The 26200-nt window shown below is 30.7% G+C and overlaps 3 protein-coding genes and 1 non-coding gene across 4 annotated transcripts; all 4 read right to left on the bottom strand.

Moving 5' to 3' along the window:
* Positions 1–1195: 1195 nt before the first annotated feature.
* On the bottom strand, positions 1196–2853 carry LOC125826656 (2S seed storage albumin protein-like). The gene is made up of 2 exons (XM_049506016.1): positions 2537–2853; positions 1196–1582 (listed from the first exon to the last, which is right to left on the bottom strand). The coding sequence occupies exons 1-2, from the start codon at positions 2788–2790 to the stop codon at positions 1381–1383; spliced, it is 456 nt and encodes a 151-aa protein (XP_049361973.1). The 5' UTR covers positions 2791–2853; the 3' UTR covers positions 1196–1380.
* Positions 2854–3562: 709 nt separating this feature from the next.
* TRNAV-AAC (transfer RNA valine (anticodon AAC)) lies at positions 3563–3636 on the bottom strand. The gene has a single exon. It is a non-coding gene; the product is annotated as a tRNA-Val (tRNA).
* A 4145-nt stretch (positions 3637–7781) lies between these two features.
* LOC125826784 (protein IQ-DOMAIN 22-like) lies at positions 7782–11609 on the bottom strand. The gene is given in 5 exon segments (XM_049506120.1): positions 7782–8509; positions 8581–8658; positions 9046–9243; positions 11095–11555; positions 11558–11609. Coding segments are annotated over 5 exon segments (1500 nt in total). The 5' UTR covers positions 11595–11609; the 3' UTR covers positions 7782–7783.
* A 6942-nt stretch (positions 11610–18551) lies between these two features.
* Positions 18552–23179, bottom strand: LOC125826790 (uncharacterized). The gene is made up of 15 exons (XM_049506132.1): positions 23112–23179; positions 22040–22433; positions 21844–21951; positions 21477–21581; positions 20818–21349; positions 20616–20656; positions 20446–20514; positions 20272–20372; positions 20097–20175; positions 19917–20015; positions 19750–19818; positions 19595–19644; positions 19211–19292; positions 18888–18982; positions 18552–18672 (listed from the first exon to the last, which is right to left on the bottom strand). The coding sequence occupies exons 1-15, from the start codon at positions 23162–23164 to the stop codon at positions 18552–18554; spliced, it is 1998 nt and encodes a 665-aa protein (XP_049362089.1). The 5' UTR covers positions 23165–23179.
* Between the last annotated feature and the right edge of the window lie 3021 nt (positions 23180–26200).

The raw sequence follows: 26200 nt of genomic DNA, 5'->3' as shown, positions 1-26200 counted from the left end.
AACAAATGGTAGTGTGAACAAATGTTTATTGTGCCTTATCGGAAAGGTTACAACTATTGGAAAAGTTGCAACCCTTCGGAAAGGTCACAACCTTTCATAAAAGTCACAACTTTTCATAAAAGTCGCAACTCTTCATTAAAGTCGCAACTTTTCATAAAAATCACAATTTTTCATAAAAGTCACAACTTTTCATAAAAGTCACAGTTTTTCATAAAAGTCACAATTTTTCATAAATTTCACAACTTTTCATGAAAGGAAAAAATTAGTTTAGTATATAAATAAATTAAAAGGGAATTCTCACAACTTTTCATAAATTTCATAACTTTTCATGAAAGGGGAATGCTAGTTTTGTAAATAAATAAATTAAGAGGGAATTTTGGTTTGTAAATAAATAAGATTCTTTTATATATATATATATATATATAATCCTTTAAAAAATATTTTGCCGATATAATAGTATTAAGTTGATTTATTAATTTATTATTTTCTCAGTAATTTTCTTAAAAATATATTTAGATATTGAAAATCAAATTAAACCGTCTTTAATTATTCAAAAGTCAAATCCTCATAAAACATCTCAACAAAACTATTTAGTATATTTGATATATTTGTCTCTATTATGCAATTTTGTACACATATTTATCTTTGAGCGGTTTAATTTCATGTCCCTAATATATGTCTACATCGATATATCCAGCGTCATAGGAGAAAGTGACGATGAAAGATGTATTAGGAATTTAGGTTTTATGAGTTAGATGGATGGATATAATAATTAAGTTATAGGAAGAAATTTTAAATGGAAAATATATATATATATATATATATATATATATATATATATATCACCACGTAAACATCAGGTAAAATAACAAAAGTAGAGAAAATATAACTATTCAAGAGAAAATATTTTTTGATTTTTTATATAACTATAGATTATTTCATTAAAGATACTAATGGAATTTAGAAGTTAAATTATTTTCAATTATAAAAATAATTTCATTTTTTACGACTAGTTAAAAGAATATATGGGGACAAAAAGATTATGTTTTTAGGGGATTTAGGCATCAATATATTTTTGAACTTTTTAAAAAACGGAGAGTAATATTAGGTTCACTTTGCTTACGAATGGCTTATGAACTACCAAGACACAAAGACGATCAAATTAACTTAGAAGGAAATAGAAATTAGCACATCATTATTGTTACTTACTCAAAAACATTACAAACACACCAAATTAAACTGCCTGGTTAACACAACACAGGCACCATAACAAGGTGTGATTAATTACTCATTACTAAGCTAGCAGTAGTACTTACTAGTCATTTTATTTTTATTACAAAATAAAAAAGCAAGCTAACTAAAGCTTGCTATTTTTCATAATTAGAAGAAAGTGGGAGTTGGAATATTATGGCATTGGTGAGGACTCATGCGGCATAAACCAGGAAGGCTCTGTGCAGTTTTACAAGCCTCACGCATTTCTCTACCCTGTAATTCTCCTCTCTCTTGCTCCTTCTGTATCACCTGTTTTATTCCCTCGCACCGGCATTGCTCGTCTTGCATCTGTTCCATTTGCTCGCAGCACCTGTCCATTTCCATCAAATTATAGTGACGCAATGTATCGGGATATTGAACAATGTATCGGAACAACGGTGTCTTATATCAAGAAGAATAATATTGATCTCTCTGTCCAACAATAGTTGTGCACTGTTGACTTGACACTCCTCTTAATATAAGAAACTAAGAGTAATTTTATTATATCACTCTTTGAATATAATAAATACAATGTCTTTGAAAAATGTAATAGGGAAATGACTATAATTAATGATAAGGGTAATTTAGTGTAAAATTAGTCATGAATTTTATAAAATGAACAAGTATTGTTGGATGGATATTTATTTTTAGTAAAATGAACTATTGTTGATTGGAAGGAGTATATTGGAATATTGAATGATGTATTCTAAAAATCCTTAGAATTTGAAAAAAGTAGGGATAGAATAAACCATCAACTATCGGATTTGTGTAACTCGTACAGAAAAAAACACTCAAACCTATTTTTTCATCCGAAAGAAACAATAAATAATATGAGTAATATTACTATTTTATCCATTGATTTTATTAAATTTTGTGCTTTAATTTGAAAAATAGTATTTAATAGCAAGGATAAAATAGACACAAAAGGTAAATTATCTCTTGATTTTCTAAATTGGACAAGTATTATTGAACAACTATATTTAGTATAATGGACAACTCTTGTTGGACGGAAGAAGTATAAAAATTCATACTCCCTCGATCTGTCCAACAATAGTTGTTCACTATTGACTTGACACACATTTTAAGAAACAATAAATAATAGAAGTAATATTACTATTTTATTATTTAACTTTATTAAATTTAATATTTTTAAGAAATGTGTCAGATGATCTCTTGATTTTCTAAATTGGACAACTATTTTTAATATAATGGACAACTATTGTCACACGGAAGAAGTATAAAAACTCGTATATAGTAGTAGTAATTAAATTGGAAAAATGTATACCTTGGGAATGATTGGCGCCAGTCTCCGCTTTGTTGATTTATATATCTTCCCTCTTCAGTAAATTTTGTACTTTGTCTTAAATACTCTTCACAAGAACGTAAGTTCTGTGCCCTTTGCATTTCCATTTGGCAACGTTGAGACATTTGTTCCCATGGGTTTTCAGCTATGGTAATTGTAGTACGAAAGCTAGAAGCTGTAACTGCCATAAAAAGTATGGCTAAACATGTTGCTCCAAATATTATTACTTTACCCATAGTGAAAATTAAAGAGATCGATAATATTTTATTTTATTTTTTTAATAGAAGATGTTGTGGTATTTTAATGTTATAGGGAAAGTGTGAATTTTATAAGGGGTTGAAATGGGTTGCATGTTAAGTACGTGGCTAAGGAAATTTTATTGGTTTTGGCATGTGGATGGTCTATATTTTGCATGTTGAGTATGTGTTATTTTTTTGCTTCCACATTAGCTTTTTTTTTTTTTGTTTGTGATGAGAATCCACAGTATTCTTACAAGCAAAAAGCTAAGGTGACCAATTTTGTTTGTATAGTAAGTGAAATTTGGAAGTTATATGAATTGGCTCTTTCGTAAGTATTTGAGGCAATGTCAAGGACTCATTATTATTCTTAGGTGTTAGAGTGAAATTTCGTGTCAAACTTTAGATGTGAATTGTGATCTCTTCATCACATTTCTTTGTACCATCTTCCACCAGCAACAGATAGTAACTTTGTCTATCAATGCTAGGATAGACAAGAAGAATCACTTAGTAATTTGTCTTTGTTCAGTTTTGATTTTCAGTTCTCTAACTATTTTATTGACCACTAAATCACACCCTTGAATACATCATATATAATTAGAACTCGTTTGGATTAATTGATCATAAATAGTTGATAAACATTAAGCGTTGAAAAATACTCTTTTAAGTACTTTATCATTATTATTTTTATAAATAAGCAACTATATATGTATTTGGATGAAAATGTTGAAACGGTTCTCAAAAAGAAATGCAACATATAGTTTTAAAAAAATGGCGTCGCCCGGGTTCGAACCGGAGACCTTCAGTGTGTTAGACTGACGTGATAACCAACTACACCACGACACCTTATTGCTTAATCAATTGTAAATTTTGGATGTATACAATAGTTGTTGGACACCCTATGTAATTCTTAATAAATATATCTATTAGTGCACTTAAAGCTACCCAAACAAACAGATATAATTCAGAAACATTAGTAATAATAAATACAAGAATGAAGAAAGAAATAGAAATTTAAGTGGTGTGATTATGACTTTTTAGCTGCCATGCACAACCACTGCATTATTTTAGTGTTGTCCATTCTACTATTCACCATTGTTATATATGTTTTTGAAATTTTTACAAGTCAAATGGACATGTTTGTCTCCAATAGAATACAAAATCAGTACTTAACTACTTATCAAATATGTCAAGATTATGTTCCCTAACTACTAATGTTTCTCTTCTTCTTTTTTCTTGTTTTTTTGGCAAGCAATGATCCCAATTATAGTAGTCGTTTGGCGTGAGCTATAAGGTATAATAATTTCAAGGACAAAATGCAGGACTATTTTTTATCATGTATTAGTTGAAGGTATTAGGTAGTCCTGGAACTTTTATCCCACCATTTATTCTTTAGTGATGGAATAAATTATCTCATAATACATGATGAGATAACTTATTTTGGAATAATAAATTCTAGAATAACTTATTCCCAACGAAAGGGTATCTAAGAGTCAAGTCTAGACTATCTTATCTAATGAATGTAGTACAGAAAATTCAAAAATTTAAAATTTTATAGTTGTTGGTTGAAAATTGAAATATTGAAGGGTACATTTACTTGTATGTAGTTAAGAGAGGCTGAAAATAGAGAGCAAAGGTGCGTAACCAGACCGGCAAATGAAATGACCATCAAATCTGCCCCACTATTAGTTAGAACTTAGAATCATCGACCCCTATCTGTGCTTCTCAATGTTCGTGTCTCGGAGCGATAAAATTAATTCATGAAAATATAATATTTGAATTATATTCATTTTGATCTACCCAAATTGGACCGATTTGGGCTAACTTGATTCATGAGAAACAAAACAACTTACTTTTATTTGATATGACTAGATTTTGTTGCCCGTGCTATGCACGGGCCCAATAACATAAATGGTATGTTTTGGGGCTAATAACGAAGTTTTTGAAGCGATTGTTTGCGTTGATAAAGGAATAAGTTTTTTTATCACAAAGCTGTACTTTCTTTGACGCTATTCAAGGCACAATAAGACTACCCACATACAACATTTTTGAACAATTTTATGTTGTCAATTATCACGATTTAATTTTAAGAATCAGTCAATTTTTTTTTTGTTTTTTTAATAAATATTTTAAGTTGTCAATTATCACGATTTATTGTATTTTATACATAATTTTTAACGATAGATTAATTTCAAGAATCAATCGAATTTTTTTAAATGTATTTATTTTTGAAATGTTTTATGTTGTCAATTATCATGATTTATAGTATTTTTACGATAGATTAACTTCAAGAATCAATGGAATTTTTTGTATCTTTTTCAAAAACATATTTTATGTTGTCAATTATCATGATTTATAGTATTTTTACGCAATTTTTAAATATAAATTTTTTTAAAAAATAAGACAAATAAATTAAAATGGACCGAATATATGTTATTTTTGTTGTCTCAATTTATGTGACACAAATGAAATTTGGAGAGTCATTGAATATTATATATTATACTTGGGCATAAACTCTCTTACGCACAGGCCCAATAACTATTATTTTTTGTCCTAATGTATGTGACACAGATAAAATATAGTGAGTTATTTAAATTTAATATGATTTTTAAATATTTTAAGTTGTTAATAATGTAATTTATAATATTTTTACGTAATTTGTAAATACTTAATATATATTACTCCACTTGTCTCAATGTATGTAGCATAGATAAAATTTCAAGAGTTAATCAAATGTTGTTAATTGTTAAGATTTACAATAAATTTTACGTAGTTTTCAGTAATTTGACATTAAATAATACATATTACTACTTTTGTCTCATTTTATGTGACATTGATAGATTAATTTTAAGAATCAGTCAATTTCTTTTTTTGTGCATTTTTAATAAATATTTTAAGTTGTCAATTATCACGATTTATTGTATTTTATACATAAATTTTAACGATAGATTAATTTCAAGAATCAATCAAAAAAATTTATATGTATATTTTTTTTTAATATTTTATGTTGTCAATTATCATGATTTATAGTATTTTTACGATAGATTAACTTCAAGAATCAGTGCAATTTTTTGTATCTTTTTCAAAACATATTTTATGTTGTCAATCATCATGATTTATAGTATTTTTACGCAATTTGTAAATATAAAAAAAAAATTAAGACAAATAAATTAAAATGGACGCAATATATGTTATTTTTGTTGTCTCAATTTATGTGACACAAATGAAATTTGAAGAGTCATCAAAATTTGCACTTTTTTAAAAAAAAAATTTAAGTTATTAATTATTGTGATTTATAATATTTTTATGTAACTTTCAAATAACTTCCTAATTTATGTGATATGGATAAAATTACAAAATTAACCATTTTAAAATGTCTTTCAGATATTTTAAGTTGTTAATTATTATTATTTTTAATACTTTTTTGGTAATTTTAAAATGATATATGTTATTTTTTCTGTCTCAATATATGTGACCCGGATAGAATTTTGAGAGTCAACCTATTTTATGGTAGAATTTTAAATATTAAATATTTTAAGTCATTTGTAAATGATTTATTATGTTATATTATTATATATTATATTATATATTATATAAACTCCCTTAGAAAATAAATATATATTATATAGTAGAAAAAATGATTTATTATATTATGTATTATATAGGGAGTTTATGATGGGACATTCAAATGTCCCATCATAAACTCCCTCTTATATATAAGTAGAATATTGTAAAAATGAAAACTTTTATTCACTTTCATATGTTTTACTTGAGACAAGGATGTATTGAAAACAGTTTCTCAAATTAGGGATAAGCTTGCATATACTCCTGCCTCTCTAGATCCAACTTGTAAGATTACACTAGATATATTATTGTTGTTGTACGGTTCATTGTTTAGTCCATCCTGACTCACCCTTCTCAATCAATTAACTACTATCTTTTAACCAGAGCTGTAAATGATCATTTCTTGATTCAACTCATTTTGATCCATAATACTCATTTTGATCCATTCAAATTTAGATGAAACCGCTTATCTATCACCCATACTCGTAATTTACTCTTCAACTAAGTGTAGGTGTACTAGTATTTAAGTCCTACACTAACTGGTGGAATGAGTTTTGATATTCATATATGATTTTAAACATTCAGTAAAAGCTAGTTTTTGAGGTCGAGTTAGATCCAAAAGTGCTATCATAGCCATACTTGAAAAGAGATTTTGTCAAAAAAATCCCATGACGATACTTTCTATCTTTTCCTACTTTTAACACATCCAACTACTACTTACTTTATGTTACTATATTACTTCAAAATCTACAGACCTGTAAAAAGTGAATAAATGGGAAGTCTTGATCAATATTTGGAAAGAACGACTGGGCGTAAAGGGCACGTAGGCGGTGAATCAAGTTGAAAGTGAAAGCCGCCAAAAACTGGCGGAATGCTCTCGAAACCAATTCACTCAAGACAGAGGAGAGTGGAAATACTACCATGATGGTCCCAAAAGCCATACTTTATCTATTCATACTGATATTATTGTGGACCCATAAATTTAATGTTTAAAATTATAATGACAAAGATCCTCATGGGAAAATGTAAGATATGCTTAAATAGAAGGTGCCAGGCTGCCTGCATTGAATCTTTTTTTGTTTTAATCAGCGCTGAATTCAGTTCATGTTGGAGGGTTGAATTAGTTAAAAAAGTTGAAAATGTGAGTATAGTTTGTAATTTGGAAATTGGAAAACAAAGGGCCCTTAATTAGTTTCCCACCTTAAGTTCATGGAGTCCGATTAAATTCGAACTAGCCAGAATCCCACCTCTCTAACAAAAACAACTCAATACCCAAAGGAACTCGAATCAAATACTTTTCACAACCAAGAGATTGCATTCTCTTACCAACTAGGCATAAAATGCTTCACATTAGCACCATGGCCTAAACACAAGACATTAGATATTCATAATTAGCTACATCTGGTTAGTTTTCAACTACAATGTATGCTTAATATCTGTGACGAAGACCACCACTGAATCCAGATGGATCTGCCCTGATAACAGGCATTCCAAGCCGGTCCAACCGACCAGAACCGGGATAAGCTTTACCAGTGAAGTTGGCATAAAAAGAACCCTTTTGTGAGTTGTTTCTTGACTCACTGCACCCATGAATCGAGTACCTTTTTGTTGAACTTGATCTCTCGTAGTGAGGCCTTTGTTTAGGTGCGCTCATTGAACGTACCTTAGCCTTGGAGGACTCAGTGTAGGACATGTAGTTGGGATGATCAGAGTAACCACTCATATAGCTTCTTGAACCGTCGCTCTTAGTTGGTGTAAACGGTCCTCTCTTTGAACTACCGCCCTTTGATGAAGCCGAGTAAAACTGAGGGCTATTGTCAGCAGTGCAGAAGCAAGCTTCATCAAGATCTTCATTGAACTTCAGGGGACTAAGGGGTTGATTTCCACAGGACGATGGACTGGGAACCGTTTGATGAGCTGTTGATTCCTTTGACGTTGTTAAGCTATAGCTGTATTGGTCAGAGTTCAAGCTATGATGTGAGGAGTGGAAGAGGTTCCTTTGTTTAGGTGTAACATATGGTTTCACGGTATCTATCTCGAGGATCTTGTCACTCTTTTCGTCATCAATAGAACTAGTTCTTGCAGAAGATCCGTGAGGTCTAATTCGTGCCTTTTCCGAATCAATTACCTTCCAATTTGATTTCGAGGTATTCCTCTGCATTATTAACACTCCAAGTTAGTCATTAACAATTAAAATAGTTGCTGCACTAAACAAGCATAAAATACCTTGAGCATAGACGTTTCATCATGCTTCAAGCTCCTTGCGCGGATAACATGCTCGAATTTCTCTGGAGTTGTGGGATCCTACACGTTAAGAACACATTTGATCAATCATAGGCAGCTTAGAGCTAACTAACACAGTACAGGGGACAAGTTTTTGGCTAAAAAAAGATTACATGCATCAACTCATTTTTAAAAAGAACCCCGCGTGACATGTAAAAGAATTTAGAGTCACATGACATGTTTAACCACTTTCAGAATAGTGACTATTATAAGAGGAAAAAAAGAGTGGCATTTTTACAGTAGATGGGAAAAAGGTGTGGGGGACTGAAGTGAATGGTTAAAGTAAGCATCTTTAATCAAAGTAGGAACTTATATTAAAGACCGTAACTTTAGTACAGCAGTCTTTAAGAAATAGGAATTTTCTTCAAATTTGTACAATTGGAGGGAAGGAAGATTGTTATTGCTTACATGAAGAAATTGAACAGACTTAGTGCTTGAATGAGGGGATCCTGAGATCTGAGATCGTCCAGCACGAGCCCTCGACTGAGCTCTGGATATTGCTTGCATTTGCCGTAGATAATCAGCAGTCTGTTGCCTAATAATGTGACCTCTCACCAGTGCTTGAAGCTTCACCAGTCCCTTCAACGCTCGTAAAGCTCTCCTCGACTTCAGATTACATATTAAGACCATAAAATGCAATTAATTGGCAAAACAAATAGTGTAACAGTAACTAGTTTGTGAATTGTGATGATGTCATAGCACAGAAAAGCATGAAAATTTTCAAAGGTGTTGGCGCCTTAAAACTTCATTTTCACACCTCTGAAATCTTCTTCTAAAGTGAAGTCTGACATTTTCAGAAGATTGGGACATATGACAATTCAACCAACTTTCTAATAAAGAAATGAAAAATAGTACCATAAAAGCTTCTGACTGCCAACTCTCTAAAGACAAAGCAATTGTACTACACAACAAAGTTCTCATCTCCTTTTCCGTAAAACAAAATTGGGACTATGTTGCTCAGACATTTCATAAACGTAAGCCTATGCGTGTCGAATCATCCAAAAGTAGTGCAGCGACATTTTTAGAGTCCAAACTACACAGACGAGCCACAAAACTATCAAGAATTCCAATACAAGACTAAAATTTACCGATAGTCAAAAAAACTCAATACATATCAATTATCAACTAATTCACCAAGTGGTCCAAAAGAACAGCTGAACATATAAACCTTTTCCCTCAGGGCAAAGAATTTATGATGTTTCCACATACTGAACCAAGTTACCTAACAATTAGCCATATTAACTAAGAGACATTAATATGAAATTCCTCAATGCCTAACCAAAATAAATGCTTATCAGGTTCCAGTCATTATCTATGTTGCTCAAAAATACCCAAAAAAATAGAAACAAAAAATTCAAAAACTTTTACCTTAGTTTTGGTCAAGTTTTACATCATATGAGAAACAAAAGAGTACCACAAAAACCAAATACACGCAACTTTAACATCATCAAACAGTGCTAGTGACCTTGCTTGCTGGCTGTTACAGTAACACTACAGTGCAGCAATGTACAAAAAACATACTACTACTAATCAAAGTAAAGCATTTAAAACAATACTCCCTCCGTCCATTTTTAGTTGTCCACTTTAGAAAAGGCACACAGATTAAGGCAACAATGATTAGCACAATAAAGTTACAATTTTACCCTTTTGACCACTTTTCACTTCAAAATTACAACTACTTATTTGAATTAAAGTGAAATAAATTGGAGGGAAACAACATACACTTTTACAATTTTCAAAAAGTGTAAATAAGGGTATAATAGGAAAAAATTTGTTGTCCTTTCTTGATTTGTCAAAATGGACAACTAAATAGGGACAACTAAAAAAGGAAATATGGACAAGTAAATATGGACGGAGGGAGTAGGAAACTACTCATCTTGGAATTCACTTTATAGCACAGTTCTTAATTTTTTTACAAAAAAGTACACTTTATCCCATTTCTATATTTTTTTTAATAAATCTTGAAAACTTCAACCTAACCCATAATATTTCTATTTTTAGATCTTCAGGTCCACACGGTTCCTACATTGGCCCCATATCTCTTCTCTTCTACATTCCCCTTCACCAATGTTCCAACTCTTAACCACCCGCCCCCTTCACCCCTCTACCCCACAAAACAAAAAAAGATCATTTTTTTCTTGAAAAAAGGATAACAAATAGGTACACAACAAGCTACGTTGGTTTGTTAATTATGAAAAAAAAACACAGCAATAAACGACATAGATAAAACAGCTTCCAATCAATGTGAAAAAAGAAGAATTTTCACTCATATCAATTCACATAAAAATTATCGGAAACAGTCTCTCTACCTTTGTTGTTGCAATTCGCATGAAAACTAACTGTTTGCAATAACTAATAATGCAGATTAGCTGTAACTACATGTAAAAGATTAAATTTTTATCATATTATTACTATAAATAAGTTAAAATCATCAAATTATTTAAACCAACTACTAACCAAATAAGCTCGGAAATGTGATTGAATAACAACGGCGGCACAATTTTCACGGTTGCCGGCGGCGACTCCCTTTCTTTTACCAACCACCGCAGAGGAGCTGAGAGAAATGCCGTTCCACATCGTAACAGCAGCGGCACCACCATTAGTTGTGGTAGTAGTAGCTCTACCACTATTAGTAAGCTTCACAACCGCAGCGGCGGCTTGAGCGGCGGCGATAGCAGCTTCGGCTACGACGGCCGTTGCTTCCGCCACCGCAATCGCTCGATTTGACGAATCAACGCTACATCCAACAGAACCGTTTTGAAGTGAATTTGACACAACACGACCATAGTTTGATGATTCTTTATCAGTACCCTTAACAAAGTTAGAGTCCTTTTCTCTGTAAGATTTAACAAAGCTCCATTTTTTCTTTGTGGGTTTTGGATTTTCGTTAGAGGAAGATGATGGGTCCTGTTTTTTAGGCCAAGAAGACCTCTAAACCATTTGGATGCTTTGCCCATTTATTCAAAAGAACATAGAAATTGGATTAAAAAGAACATTTTTTTCTTTTTTTTTTTCTGTTTTTGCAGAGAAATGGAAGTGAAGAGAGTGAGAGAGAGAGGAGGAAGAAGAAGAGAGATTTGTGTGAAATGTGAGAGAAGTTAAAAATAATGTGCTTCTTCTTCTACTACTACTTGGGATTGTCAACTCTGTGTTAATTTATTGTGAACAGTGGGAAGTAATATTTACTCCAATGCTGGGAATTGTATTATGTGAATTGACCAAATTACCCTATGCCAACCACCCCAATAAAAAAAATTCAAAATGTTAAAAGAAAAAAAGAAGACTTTAGTCCTTTTTTTTTTTTTTTGGTAACTAAGAAAAAATATTGGATTTAGAGAATAATACCCTTTCACTTAGGCCTGTGTGGCCATATACTTTGTTATTATTACTTAGCAAATATACTTGGTAAACATCTCCAGTTTCTAAGTTCTTAAAAAAACTAGAATTTGGGAATTTTAAAAAATTTAAAAATTACCCAAATTTTATATTTAATAAAAACACTCATAAATTATAGTTTTGGATTAAATTTTATTCATAGCTTGTTGTACAAAATTTATGTTGTTATACACATTTTTTATCCGAGCTTGCTTTTCAAAGTTACTTTCAATTACAAGTAGTTATAATAGATTTTCGTATACAAATCAATGGTATTTTCCTTTTTTCCAAATTCATATTAATTATGTTCATTGTCGTGACTTTTCGCGGAAGATTGTCATTTTAAAATGATAATACAAACTTATAGATATTTAAAATAAGTATTAGAACTTATGGATATAAATCGTATATTTTAAAAAAGTCAAAGATTTCTCCCATAATCTAGGACCAAACTCATGGTGAAACTTCACCCAAACACAACTTGCCAAAAATATTTAAAAATTAATGGTCAAACACTAGCTTATTAATCTTAAAATAAATCAATAGCCAAAATGAGTTGGATTATTTATATTTTTAAAATGTGAAAAATAACCTTTGAATAATATAATTATAACATATACATTTTTAAATAATTAAAAATTAGAACAAGAACATTATATAAAAAAAAAATCATTCCAAAACCTAAAGGACCAACAAAAGAGACTATTTTTGTCATTTTTATATTTATTTGCTATATTTGGAAAACTTTATTTACCGTATATAGAGACTAGAGAGAACTACGAAGCAATAGCATTTCCTCTGTCTCTAATTATTTGTCTATATTTATTTTTTTTGTTCATAATTACTTGTCAATTTTAACAAATCAAGAAAGGAGAAAAAAATGTATTTATTATATTCTCAATTAATTACTTTGAAAAAGATAGAACCTTTTAAAAATCTTAAGTTTTTAATTCATCTACTTCATAATTAATAGGAGTAAAATGGTAAACTCACTATATCAATTATTATTTTCTTAATAGGTGTATCAATTAAAAAATTGACAAATAATTAAGGACGAAGGGAGTATAATTCTTCTCTAAACAACAGTAGCGTGGAGTGAAATGGTGATAAGTGATAACCTTTTCGCAAAATTACGGAGTGATTAAGGATACAATTACCTCTAAACATAAATTTATGTTAGGTAATCTTATCTTGACTTAGGTTGACAAATTAGTAGTACTTAATTGGTCCATTGATAAAGGAGCTTTCCTCTAAATTATGCTTGCCTTCTCATAAAATACAATTCAGTCTTATTATAACAAATCATTCGTTATTATAACAATTTGATTTTCTCCCAAAAAATCATATTTTCTTGTTATGTTTTTTTAATAATATCATTTGACTTATGAAAATAATAACATTTATTGTAACAATACATCTTTATAAAATTAACCTTTACCACAATCGTACTTAAATACTATAATAATATTTTATTAAAAAATGTTGTTTGCAAAATAAAATATTTATTATAAGTATCATTAATGTCATGCACGTAAATTTTAAAGCGAATATTTTTTTTTAAAAAAGATTATACTTAAATGGTGCTATCAATTATGGTTATAACTTCATGAAAGACGACTATTGATATTTGTATTTTTTTACATGACTTAAGTCATCGGCGGCCCCTTAAAGTTGTACGCATAATTCACTTAGACACTTCAACTAGGACTTGTACCTATTTTTTTTGGTCAAACTGGTTAACGTATATATACATTTTTTCTTTTTGATAAACAAAATCATTAAAATAATTTTTACATACATTTAATTTTAATAGCTATATGAAATTTAAACGTTAAATATTTGTATACATGTTTAACATTACCTCACTAAATCAACCATGCAAATGTTTTGACAAACGATGTCATTACTGAGTTATTTGATTGCATATATATTTGCTTTATTCAATCTTATGCAATATTATTTGACCAAACATAACATTTAGTCTTACTATTGTAGGTGTGACGCTCTTTATTTTTACGTCCGCTTAAAAAAGAATGATATATTAATAATTATATTTTCAATTTCTTATTTTATTTTTAATGAAATAATTTATAAATATGAGAAAAAAACATATTTTGCCTTAAATCAGATGAAATGTCTTCTGTTTTTCTTTTAAAAAATTTAATATCAAATCAAACATTTTCACATAGATTGAGACAATAAAAATAATGGTTGAAATTCATGGTATTGAACAAATTATAAATAATTGTGTGATTGTAAATTGTCTCAATAAGAAAAAAGTTAAATATTTTTTAAGTATTAAAGATATTACTCCCTCCGTTTCAAAAAAAATGATCTGATTTGACTTGACACGAATTTTAAGAAAATAAAAAAGACTTTTGAATCTTGTTATCCTAAATTAAAGTTATGTCATATGTACAAAATTGTCATTTAATCTTGTGGCCTTAAACATGTTACGTAAAAAACTGAAATTAAAATGTTATAAAAAAAAGAAAGAGGTCATTCTTTTTTAAACAAAGGTATTATTTTTGACCGGCTAAAAAATACATCAAATAAATTGGATTTTTAAAAAAAATTCCGATTAATTTTTTTAAAAAAAATCTTTTATTGGCCGCTATAGTAACATATAAATTATCTATATTGTAAACAATTCACAATCACCCTTTAAAAAAATCTTTTCTTTATTGGAATATCACGTTTTCGATATTAATCCAAAAGAAATATTCTTCAAGTTACCAATTGCTAATTCTTGAAGGTTAAAAGGGTAAAATAACTCTGCACGTTACTCAAGTAAAATTCTTTTCATTATTAAGTAATAAAAAACACATTTTGATGTTAGGGAGTAGGGACACATGTTAGCAAAATCCAAATTCTAGTGTGATACCATTTGATATTAAACTATAAATCCAAAAAGGAATATTCTTTAAGTTACTAATTACCAATACTTGAAGGTTAAAAAGGTAAAAATTGCCCTGCACTCTACTCAAAATGACATTCCTATAAATTTGTAGTTAAAGTTACTCCCTCCTTATTAATTTATCTGTTATGATTTTTAAAAGAAATATTTTGAATCATTTATTATATTAACATTATGGAAGGTGTATTTATTTATTTGAATATCGAAAAATAAAACGAAATAATTTATTTATTTTTTAGTGGAAAGAAGTATAACTTTCGGCTGTGGGCAGTGGGTCGTGAGCATAGATTCCTGGCAAAACTACTATACAAATAAATCTTGTAATCTATTAAAAATCTCAGTTTTGTAGTCTCTATAGACTACTCCTGACATAAATATTCCAATAATCCCCCCCCCCCCCCGCCCCCCACTATATCTCGTAATGTAGCTCATTACAAGACAAATTTATAGTATAGTCTTTTTAATATTTATCTATTTATTATTCACTAACCTCAAATATGATACAGTAATAATAATATTTATCTTTTTTGGGGGGAAACTTCAGTTTCACTTACAACTTTTTCTGAATAAATAACTTATGTATTTATACATAATTTCAATTTTTTTTACAATATATTGATAATATAATTTTCTTTTATATTTTAACTAAATTTATAATCAAATGTTAGAATAAAAATAAAAAGAATTTACAGGTGAAGTAAAATTGGAGAACATGTCAAAGGTGAATGACACTAGTCACACATGTAAGAACTTGGTCAACAAAGATGGGCCGTCCAATTACTGTTACGATATTGAAAATTCAATTCGATAATTTACGATATTAAAAAGTTTTGGTTCGCTAATTTTGATTTACCGTTTGTAAGATATTATATTAAAATAATTTGATAAGGTTCGATATTTTATAATTTCGATGTTTTATAATATAATAGATTGGTTATAATAGTTTGGTCAACTTCAATTTACATATATTTGTATGATAAAAAATTATGACTTTAACTCTTCAAGAAATGTATTAACTATATCATACATGTAAAAATATTTAATATAAAGTACACACAATTTTCTTTGTTAATCAAGCACAAAAAAATTAAATCAAGATAAAATAGTTTTAAAACTTCTACATCTAAATAATTGTTACTATTTTAAATATTTACTAGGATTTTATTACATATATATGAATTTTATATATAAATATACATTTCAGTATGATATTCAATTTTTATTTGTAATATCAGATACTATATCGAACACTAAACTTTTTTCAATATGCATATCAAAAATCAAAATATTCAAATTGTGGTGTTAAAGTTTTCAATTTTGATATGATATTCGATATATTTATATATACATTTGTCATGCATGGACTCTAGTCAATTACAGCAACATATTTTTGAAAATTTGAGGTGAGTGTTCGATTCTTTGATTTTTGTAATATATCAAATTGGAATTAAATCGATTTGATTTTTATTTATTTTTTGATTTGTTGGTATAAACGTTATATACTAGGCTGTTTTCTGCTGGAAAAAAGTGTTGGACTCTCTATTGACCATGAAATTTGTACTGAGGACTTTTATGTCCATTGGAAGAAAAGAGTCAAAATGATGAAATGTACTCTATAGTTTATTATTGGGTTAATAATAGAGTATCTAAATTCTGAAAAGTACAACATCCTCGTGTTTAATTAAAGAAACATTTATTTTTCTTCTTTTTGGCTTTTGCAATTAATTAATCATGAGCAGTATTACTACTCTCTTCGTATTTATTTTGTGTATATTAGACAAGAAAAATGAAATAATTAATTTTAATATGGAGTTAAATAATAGGAAACAGAAAGAATATTAATTTAATTTATTATATTTACATGCTGTCAGTACTGATGAAATGAGTTGTTAATAACTTGTCTTAGACGGCAAATTAGGCAGTGTCTCAATATATATGAGATTCTGATGAAATGACTAAACATAATAATTCTGTCTCTATATTTTTATTTGACAAAACGACTGATTCAGTATTCACGTGCTACCTAGCTACCCCTTGCTCTTTCCTGCCCACAGCACTACCGCTTCCAAAATACTTTTCGTCTCGACATTATTTAATTTATTACTATTAAATATTAATTTATTATTTAAAATAAATTTTAAATATTTATATAATTATATAAATCATTTTGATAAGCAAGTCAGAGTAGATTAGTATAACTTCACGCAATATTTAACCTATGATGAACTTTCACATATAGCTACTCAAAAATAGCCAAATTATTCTCCATAATTATAGTTTGATAATTATTCGTAGCTACATGTTATAGGGAGAAGAGAGGCAAGCGAGACTGGGAGAGAGAGGAGAGAGGCGAGAGACAGGGCAAAGAGTGGGAGAGAGGTGAATTGTATGTGTATATCAGTTAGATAATTGTATATTATACATATGTATTTGTATATATGGCAAGCGAGATTGGGAGAGGGAGGAGAGAGGCGAGCGAAATTGGGAGATGGAGGAGAGAGGCGAGCGATATTGGGAGAGGGAGGAGAGAGGCGAGCGAGAGAGGACAGAGAGTGGGAGAGAGGCGAATTGTATATGTATATCGGTTCGATAATTGTATATTATACATATGCATTTGTATGGCAAGCGAGATTGGGAAAGGAAGGAGAGAGGCAAGCGAGATTGGGAGAGGGAGGAGAGAGGACAGAGAATGGGAGAGAGGTGAATGGTATATGTATATCGGTTAGATAATTATATATTATGCATATGTATTTGTATATTCTGGCAAATTATACATATACAAACGTGACTAATTATACAAACTCGAAGTCAGCCCACGTAATTAATGGATAATATTAGTCGTGAGTGGTAATTATAGTAAATTATAGCTATGATGAATAATTAAGTAGTATAAGTTTGTTTAACCTCGTAATTTTCCCTTTAACCTATATATCATATTGGATTACTTATAAATTATTATATTCCCTTTTTAATCTTCATTTATTGTATATGTAATAGGAAAAATAGTTTGATATACCATCAACTTTGTCATTTAAAGCTGATATACCTCTCGTTATGAAACTGGCTCATATATATATACCGTACTGTTATACAAATGACTTACATATACCCTTACCGTCACTATGTTGCTTGGATTTCTCAAAAAATATTATCAGGTGTGTGTCGAATCCTTCGAAAGTAGTGCATTTTTGAAGGACACGACACGAATGCAGCAACATTTCTAGAGAGTCCGAGCAACTTAGGTTTTAGATGTTCAACACAAATGTAATACATCAAAGTTACCACTACATATTTTGGGAATACTAAAATCCACACTTCATACTTTATTACTGAGTTATTACATTTTTTTTGGAATACAAGTCACTCATAATTCATAAATTAATTGAAATTGAGACATAAAAAGATTACTTTATAAGAAAAAAATATTCTAAGTAGAGAATCAAAATCATTTTATTCCGTCCTACAATATGCACTTAATAATACACTCCTATTTTATGCAGAATAGAAAGCATCAACAGAAAATTTTACATTACATAGAGAACGAACATTGTTGTCCATTGTCGATTCTATCGCTATATCGGCTTCATGTTTTTGTTTAGGTTCTTTTATCTTGAGTAGCTTTTCAATCTGTGTTTGATACCATTCCTCCTGAGTTCTTCCTGGATGTCAATCCACCAAATGAGAGAATTATATCTGTCATTCTTCGGCTAATGTCTTCGAATGATGGACGAAATTCTGGTTTACTGTTTTATAGGTACAAAACAAAGGCTTAGTTCTAGTTCATTCACAATCGATCTATGTTGCTTGGACTCTTCAAAAACGTCTAACGGTTGCACGTCAAATCCTCCAAAAGTAGTGTTTTATGCCTTTATTGGCTGACTTGACATGAATGCAACAATATTTTTGGAAAGTCCAAGCAACATAGTTTACAATATCAACAGAAAGCAGAGGAAAGCACCTTTGCCAACAATCAAGGATAATAGCTGAAACACGAGGATCAAGTTTTTGCGGAATATCCAGCCTACCATCCATGAATCCAACAACTCCGACAACCTTCAAATAAATAAACTACTTTGATCCCAGTACAGACCAGCTTGCTATGATAAGAAAATGAACGTTGAACTTGATTCAATCTCAAAAACTAGCTCGCGAGGTGACGATTGCCCAAAGACCATTTAAGAAGACAAATTGTCACATTCACCACCAATGTGGGATACTAACATGCTATCATCATTTGCAGGCATATTAACACCGAACATAGTGAAAGAAACATCGAGGTACCTGTAAAGGATTAAGGTCCTTCCACGGAATAGATTCAGTCATTAGTTCCCATAAGATCACACCGAAACTGAAGACGTCAGATCTGCACAACAGCGGAAGGACTACATCAAGGTTGCCATTGCAACTGATGTTAATTATGTAGAATGTGAAGCCAGCATGCAACAACATGCCTAAAAACCTTTCTCAAAACCAATAAATAGGATAAACTATGCAAAATCGGCCAAAAGAACAAAACAATCCAGTGATTAAATAATCCAACACAATTTGTCAGCCAAAAAAAGAGCCCCACCAATGGCTCAAGTTTAACAATTGGTTTCGCATTACATCATCAAAGTTAACTAACATAAGCAAAATAAAACAGAAAGTAAAGCTTGTAAAACTTACTTCTCTGTTGAAGGTTCATTTCTAAGTACTTCAGGAGCCATCCACTGCGGCTGCAACGATAACAGCAGAGTAAAATTTTGTGAGGGACAAGTAACAGCATTATCATATCCAATGTCACCACAAAAAAGAGCAAAATAAAAGGCTGAGATGCATACCGTCCCTCGTCCAGAATTTGCTGTTAAGAAAGTAGCATGTTTCAATTTTGAAAGGCCAAAATCTCCAACCTAAGGAAAGAGACACCAATAATCTTATATAGTATTCCATAATTCGTAAAATGGCTTCACCATGAATAAATTTAAAGGTTGAACAGAGAAATGAAGACCTTGACAGTCCAGCTTTTATCCACAAGCAGGTTTGAAGATTTAAGATCTCTATGTACTATAGGAGGGTTCCGTCGATGCAAGTAACACATACCCCTAGCCTAAATCAAACAAAAGAAAGAGTGAAAAAAACCATGAATTCTTATTTACACAAATTTATGAGTCCAAGCAGAGAAACAAACCACATCAAGGGCCATCCTAAGACGTCTTTTGAGGTCTAGTGGCGGATTATTCCTGTGAAGTACTTTAAAAAGACTTCCCCTGAAACACATGATGAACGTATGTGATATTATTGTCTATCTAGGTTTTATGTCATAACCAAGACCATGCCAAGATGACATTCCTGTGCTTCATTACCTGGGCATATACTCGGTGATAATGGCAAGCTTTTCTTGTGAACTTACTGCTCCCATAAATAATAGCACGTTCGGATGTCTAAGTCTTTTCATTATGTCAATCTGAAGACATTGAATCTCAATTAAAAATCTGTTAATATGGTTAATTCAGTGACTATTTGATGGCATCACATACCTCCTTTTTGTAGTCAAGCAAAGTTGTCTCGCCGCGTTGGTTCCCAAAGAAAACCTTAACAGCAACATCCTGAAGGATCAAAAAGGAGAAAAGACACAAATACCATAAAAATGAGATATTGTTTCACTGTCCTCATAATGTGAAAAGAACATTGTGAACTAGGAAATTACCGATCCTTTCCAAATTCCATGATACACAACGCCGAATGCACCTGAAAAAGGAAATATTACAGCGATTAAGGCAATGAGTGTACAAATATATCTCTAACAACTAGGTAATTTCTTCTCAAACTACCTTTGGCCAACATCACATATGTGCAATAACCAAATTGAACTATCTCAATAACATTGGAACGATATTCTCGTGATTTACCTTGTCCAATTTCTACGCTTAGGCTGATGTCTTCCCAACGTATCTCACAATGTACTATCAAGCTCAACTCATTCTCATTTTTATTTGATGAGCTTCCGTGGCTGCTTCTAGTGTTCTCCCCTGACTTCCGGGACTGTTGGTTTTCTAGCTGCTGTCCTGATAAATCTTCTATCACTGAAAGTTTTGAGTTTCCTATTTGTGGCTTATGATAGTTAGCATTGATTTGGTCGTCGAACTTTCTGGAGCAGATAGCTATACGACCCTCTATGACATCAGTGGATGTTATTTGTGCATTTTCAGGAGCAATCGTTCTTTGTTGAGTAAAACATGACCCTTTCAGTATATTCTGGAAATCATGATAGGCATCAAGAACATGAGTATATTTTCCCTCGGAAGACGATGGTAAATAAGGTTCCGTGATATTCACATTAGCAAAAGTTTCATCATGCCCATTCTGTTGAATATTTGCACACTTTTCTCCTCCAATGTTTCCAAATCCTGTAATGTTCAGTTTTGACATGACCTTCGCCACCTACGATTTTCATAAAACAGGTAAGACTAGTATAAAAACGGTCAGTAAAGTAGACTGAAGGTCAAGAAGGAACATGACATAGCTAGCAAAAAAATATCCTATGCACGAAAGGAAGCAGGAACAGTACTAGTTTAGAAGACTGCACAATGTCAAACGGAGACTCGTCCATTTCTGAGCTTTCTGCATTAGCTCTGCTCTTCCTACCTAGCAAACTGAAACTCAGTCGTGCAGCCTGAAATGACAACTTTATCTCATACAAAGGTGGAACCAGGATTTCAACTTTATGGGTTCTGGAATATAGAATGTCGACTTGAATGCTAATAACTAAGTTCTAAATATATACATATTTAATGAAATTTAATGAATTTCTTATTATATGAGCAAAAGATACTGAGTTCTGCTGAATCTAATTATGAGCTTCTACCTCTGCCCCTGCTCATACATCTTGTTGATGATAAACAAAAGGTAAAGAACCTAAGTACCTAAACACTTACGGGTGCTCTAGGTGGCTTTTGTGATTGCCCTCCTATGGTATCTACTTCAACCTCCTCTCGGTCTCTGTGTGCAACCTCTCCACGATTAAACGAGAAGACTTTTGAGGCCTGAAAATATAGAACACCATAGGGCAAATTAGTAACACAAAAATGTTACTAATAAGCACAATGAGTAATCAAAGCAATAGCAAACCACCAGATTGGGAACAAATGATGCAGTTTGACTCTGTGGATGCCACCCGGTACTTTTAAAATTTATTCCCCGCCTTCCAGGTTGTCCGTTAGACGACTTAGAGGTTCTTGATTTTTCCGAGTTTATCTTATTTAAAAAAGCTGCATCACTTGAGACAGTGACAACACCAAAAAGTTCACCATCCTCGTACATTAGGCTTTTCGACACTATAGCCATAAAGATCTCACCAGTTCTCTTCTTAAAAGGAAACTGATCCGTCCATGATTGTCCACAGCTCAATCTTTTCACATAATGCATAGCTAATTCATGATATTCTTCACAAATAAGCAGTTCAGTACACCTCTGTCCGACTACTTCATGGTCTTTATATCCATAAAGTTTCTCAGCAGCTTGGTTCCTACAACAAACTTGAGTTAATATATAGTAATAACTGAATTAGTAGTATAAAATTTATAGAAGTTTACTAGATATCTTAATATATATACACAGAATTTGGGCATCCGAGGGTGTGACTTAGTGGTAAATGAAGTAGTTGAGAGTCATAAGGTCTCAGGTTCAAATTCTAGCAGACACAAAACACTAGGTAATTCTTCCCATTTGTCTTAGCCTTGGTGGACAAAATTACTTGGTACCTTTTGCTGATGGCAGGGGATAGGTATCTCGTGTAATTAGTCGAGGTGTGTCAAAGCTGGAACTGGTCATCCGAAAAAATGGAATTTGGGCAAAAAAGATTGGGTTCTATATATGTTATACATACTAAATCTAGAAAGGATACTCTTTAATTTACCATTGCGCCAATGCTCCTCGTAGAAATTTATATCGGTATTCCCTCTGTTTCAATTTGTTTGTGTAGTTTGACTTGACACAAAGTTCAATAAACTATAAAATATTTTTAAATCCATGTTAAACTAAACATATACGGTATAAAACATATTATTTATTTTTGTGATCCATGTCACGTGAATTGTCAAAAAAACAAACTAAAAGAGAAAGTAAAACAAACAAATTGAAACGAATGAAGCAATAAAAATGATAAGATTTCATAATAGGAGCTGAAAATGATCACTATACTTACCAGTAAATAATCTCCCCTGTACCAATTTTGGTAACGTAAAGTGCATGACCCATATCTTCCAACACATTTCTGTACGGATTCCCCGAATAGAACACTCCGGGGCCGCAATACGACCCCGGGGCATCTTCATCTAAATCCTTACTAGTACTCTTTTCTTCCAAAACCAAATTGAATTGTTCCCTAAGTTTCACATAACTCGCTTCCAATGATCGCAATCGTTCCACCAAAACTCGGGACCGAGTCGATTGTGACTCGTCGGAACCAGCACCGGAGCCATCCATGACGGAGGAATCAGAAAGTGGTAGTGGTGGCGATATAGGTGGCTAGAGGCTTTTTGTAGTTGTGACTTGTGTGTTACTGCTTTTTTTACTTTAAAATTTTAAATTTTAAATATTGAAATATTTATACTGATTCGTGGGGCTTAAACTTTTGCCACGTGGCGTTTGTGAGTTCAAAGGAACTACACCCCTGAAAATGAGCTTGGGCTTGGACATAATGTTGAGTTTAGTCACAATATCGAGGCTGATTTTCGCCCCGTTCTAAATAGACGACGTCGACAACTTTTTTGAATCGAAACACTTAATCATTTTCTTCAAATTTTAATTAAAAGTCAATTTGATAAGTTAAATTAGATTACATTAATTTGATATTATAAACAAAAATATAGATAATCAAAAAGTATACGAAAAGTACTATAAATTCCAATCTTTTGCATATCAATATGATGGAGAAATACATATTAAAGTGTTAGTCAAAGTTATTATCGTTTGGTTCTAAAAAAGAAAACTATGAGTCTATGACAATTAAAAGTGGGTGGAGTAATATTTAGATACTCACTCCGTTTCAAAAAGAATTGTCTAGTTTCCTTTTTAGTCTGTTTAAAAAATAATGACCATTTCCTTTTTGGCATTACTTTAACTTCAACTTTTAACGTGACATGTTTAAGACTAGAAAATTAAATAACATTTTGATACATTTGACATAATTTTAATTTAAAACCACGAAATTAAAAAGTCTTATTTCTTTTCTTAAACTCCGTTTCAAGTCAAACTAGGTCATTCGTTTTTAAACTTTGGAAGTACTTCATTAAAACATACGGCTATTTGAGCATTTAAACTAAATATATTGACCAGTCTAAATGGATTGTCAATATATTTCGTTATTTTTAAATGTTATGCAAATATATAAAATTACTCTGCGAAATAACATTTAGACTAACATCCGGTAATATGTTAACTTTACTAAAAAAGTATTAAGTTATTAGGTTGTCATATAATGCTTGTAATAATTTGTGTAACTATCGCAATTAAGTTTTCAATGTGTCCAAACAAAATCTTTAAATTGTAGTGTAAAAGATCCATATATATAATCATTAATTAAATAGTTAAAAAAAGTTATTTAAAAAGGGATAACAAATGAAAAAATGATGAAGTTTAAGAATTTACAAGTTTCAGCTCATAATATGTTTTTTTCGTATAAATGTATTATTATATTGTGGATGTCCGTTTAAATACTACTATATATATATTAAAAAAATCATTAATTAAATTGTTAAAAAAAAATTATTATAAAAGTATAACACATGAAAAAATCACAAAGTTTAAGGATTTATATTTCAGCTCTATAATGTATGTTTTATTCTCATAAATATATTGTTTTGTGGACGTACGTTTAAACTTTAAATACTTTTAGGGTGTGTTTGGTATGAAGGAAAATATTTTTCGGAAAATAATTTCCAATTTTTTCATATTTGATTGGGTTAAATGTTTTTCAAATCAATTAATTTTCCTCAAATTTAAGGAAATAATCTCCCTTCAAAAACTAAGGAAAACATTTCCAAACTTTCCTCCAACTTCAAATTACAATTTTTTTGGTGAAAAAAAATAATTTTAAGCTTATTTTAAAAAATACTTTTCAACTTTTCAAAATTTTTTTACCCCACTCTCGACTCCCCCCACCAGCCCCTCACCCCAAAAAAATATTTTCAACTTCAAAATTTCATTTTTTTCACCACTACCCTCGACCACCCCACCACCCACTCCAATTTTTTTTTATTTTAAGTTTGTTGTTAAAAAATATTTTCAACTTCAAAATTTCATTTTTTTTCACCCTTACCCTCAACCCCCTCCCCTACCAGCCCCCCATCCCTCCAAAAAAAATTAAGTTTTTTTTTTTTTTAAAAATCAACTTCAAATTTTTAATTTTTCACCCCTACCCTCAATCCCTCCCCCTGCTAGTGCCCCTACCATCCCCAGCCCCCACCCCCACCCACCCACCAAAAAAAAAATTAACTTTGTTTTCAAAAATTATTATCTACTCTAGTAAAAATAAAAGATATTTCTCAAAAACATTTTTCATTCAAAAACCAAACACTAAAAATCTTTTTCAAAAATTATTTTGTACTCACCAATCAAATATGAAAAAATAAGTTAAAAATCTACTTATTTTCCAGGAAAACATTTTCTAGGAAAATATTTTCCTTCATACCAAACACACCCTTAGTATATAATTTTTTGAAAAAGTTTGCACTCAGGTAATAGATTTTTAAGTAGCTTAAAGAAAATAACTTGCAACGAGCTTAGTAACTTCTTAAAAAGTCTTCCATCATTTACACGGGGTTTTCAATCAAGTTATCAAATAGTTTAAATAGACAGCTTGCAAGTAGCTGACAACATATAAGTAACTTTTGAAAAGTCTTATACTAATAGCTTATTTTTTCCTTCTATAATTGTTATTTCCTCCGTTTTATATAGAGTGACTTAATTTGACTTGGCACAGAGTTTAAGAAAATAAAGAAAACTTTTGAATCTTGTGGTCCTAAATTAAAATTATGTCAAATATGTAAAATTATCCTTTAATCTTGTGGTTTTAAACATGTCACATGAAAAGCTGAAAGTAAAATGTTACCAAAAAAGGAAATAGGTCATTCTTTTTTAAACAAACGAAAAAAAAGTAGGTCATTCTTTTTCAAATGGAGGGAATATTAAAGAGTGTCAATGTTGTTGTAAAAAATATAATAATAGATGAGTAAGACTATTATAACACACGACTTTGAGGAATTTTCACAACACTTTATCCATTAGACTAAA

The sequence above is a fragment of the Solanum verrucosum genome, unplaced genomic scaffold (genome assembly GCF_900185275.1).
Source record: "Solanum verrucosum unplaced genomic scaffold, falcon-dt-bn FXZP01000060.1, whole genome shotgun sequence".
NCBI lineage: Eukaryota > Viridiplantae > Streptophyta > Magnoliopsida > Solanales > Solanaceae > Solanum > Solanum verrucosum.
This window is presented reverse-complemented; position numbering and strand designations above follow the sequence as displayed.

Bases quoted from the DNA above. Each gene is read 5' to 3' on its own strand.
- LOC125826656 (XM_049506016.1), bottom strand. From the start codon at position 2,790: ATGGGTAAAGTAATAATATTTGGAGCAACATGTTTAGCCATACTTTTT. The intron at 1,583-2,536 runs GTATACATTTTT...GGAAATGGACAG, and splicing joins TGGCGCCAATCATTCCCAAG to GTGCTGCGAGCAAATGGAAC.
- LOC125826790 (XM_049506132.1), bottom strand. From the start codon at position 23,164: ATGGGTCATGCACTTTACGTTACCAAAATTGGTACAGGGGAGATTATT. The intron at 19,645-19,749 runs GTATGCATCTCA...TTATCGTTGCAG, and splicing joins CAAATTCTGGACGAGGGACG to CCGCAGTGGATGGCTCCTGA. The intron at 18,673-18,887 runs GTGCTTTCCTCT...CCTATAAAACAG, and splicing joins ATCCTTGATTGTTGGCAAAG to TAAACCAGAATTTCGTCCAT.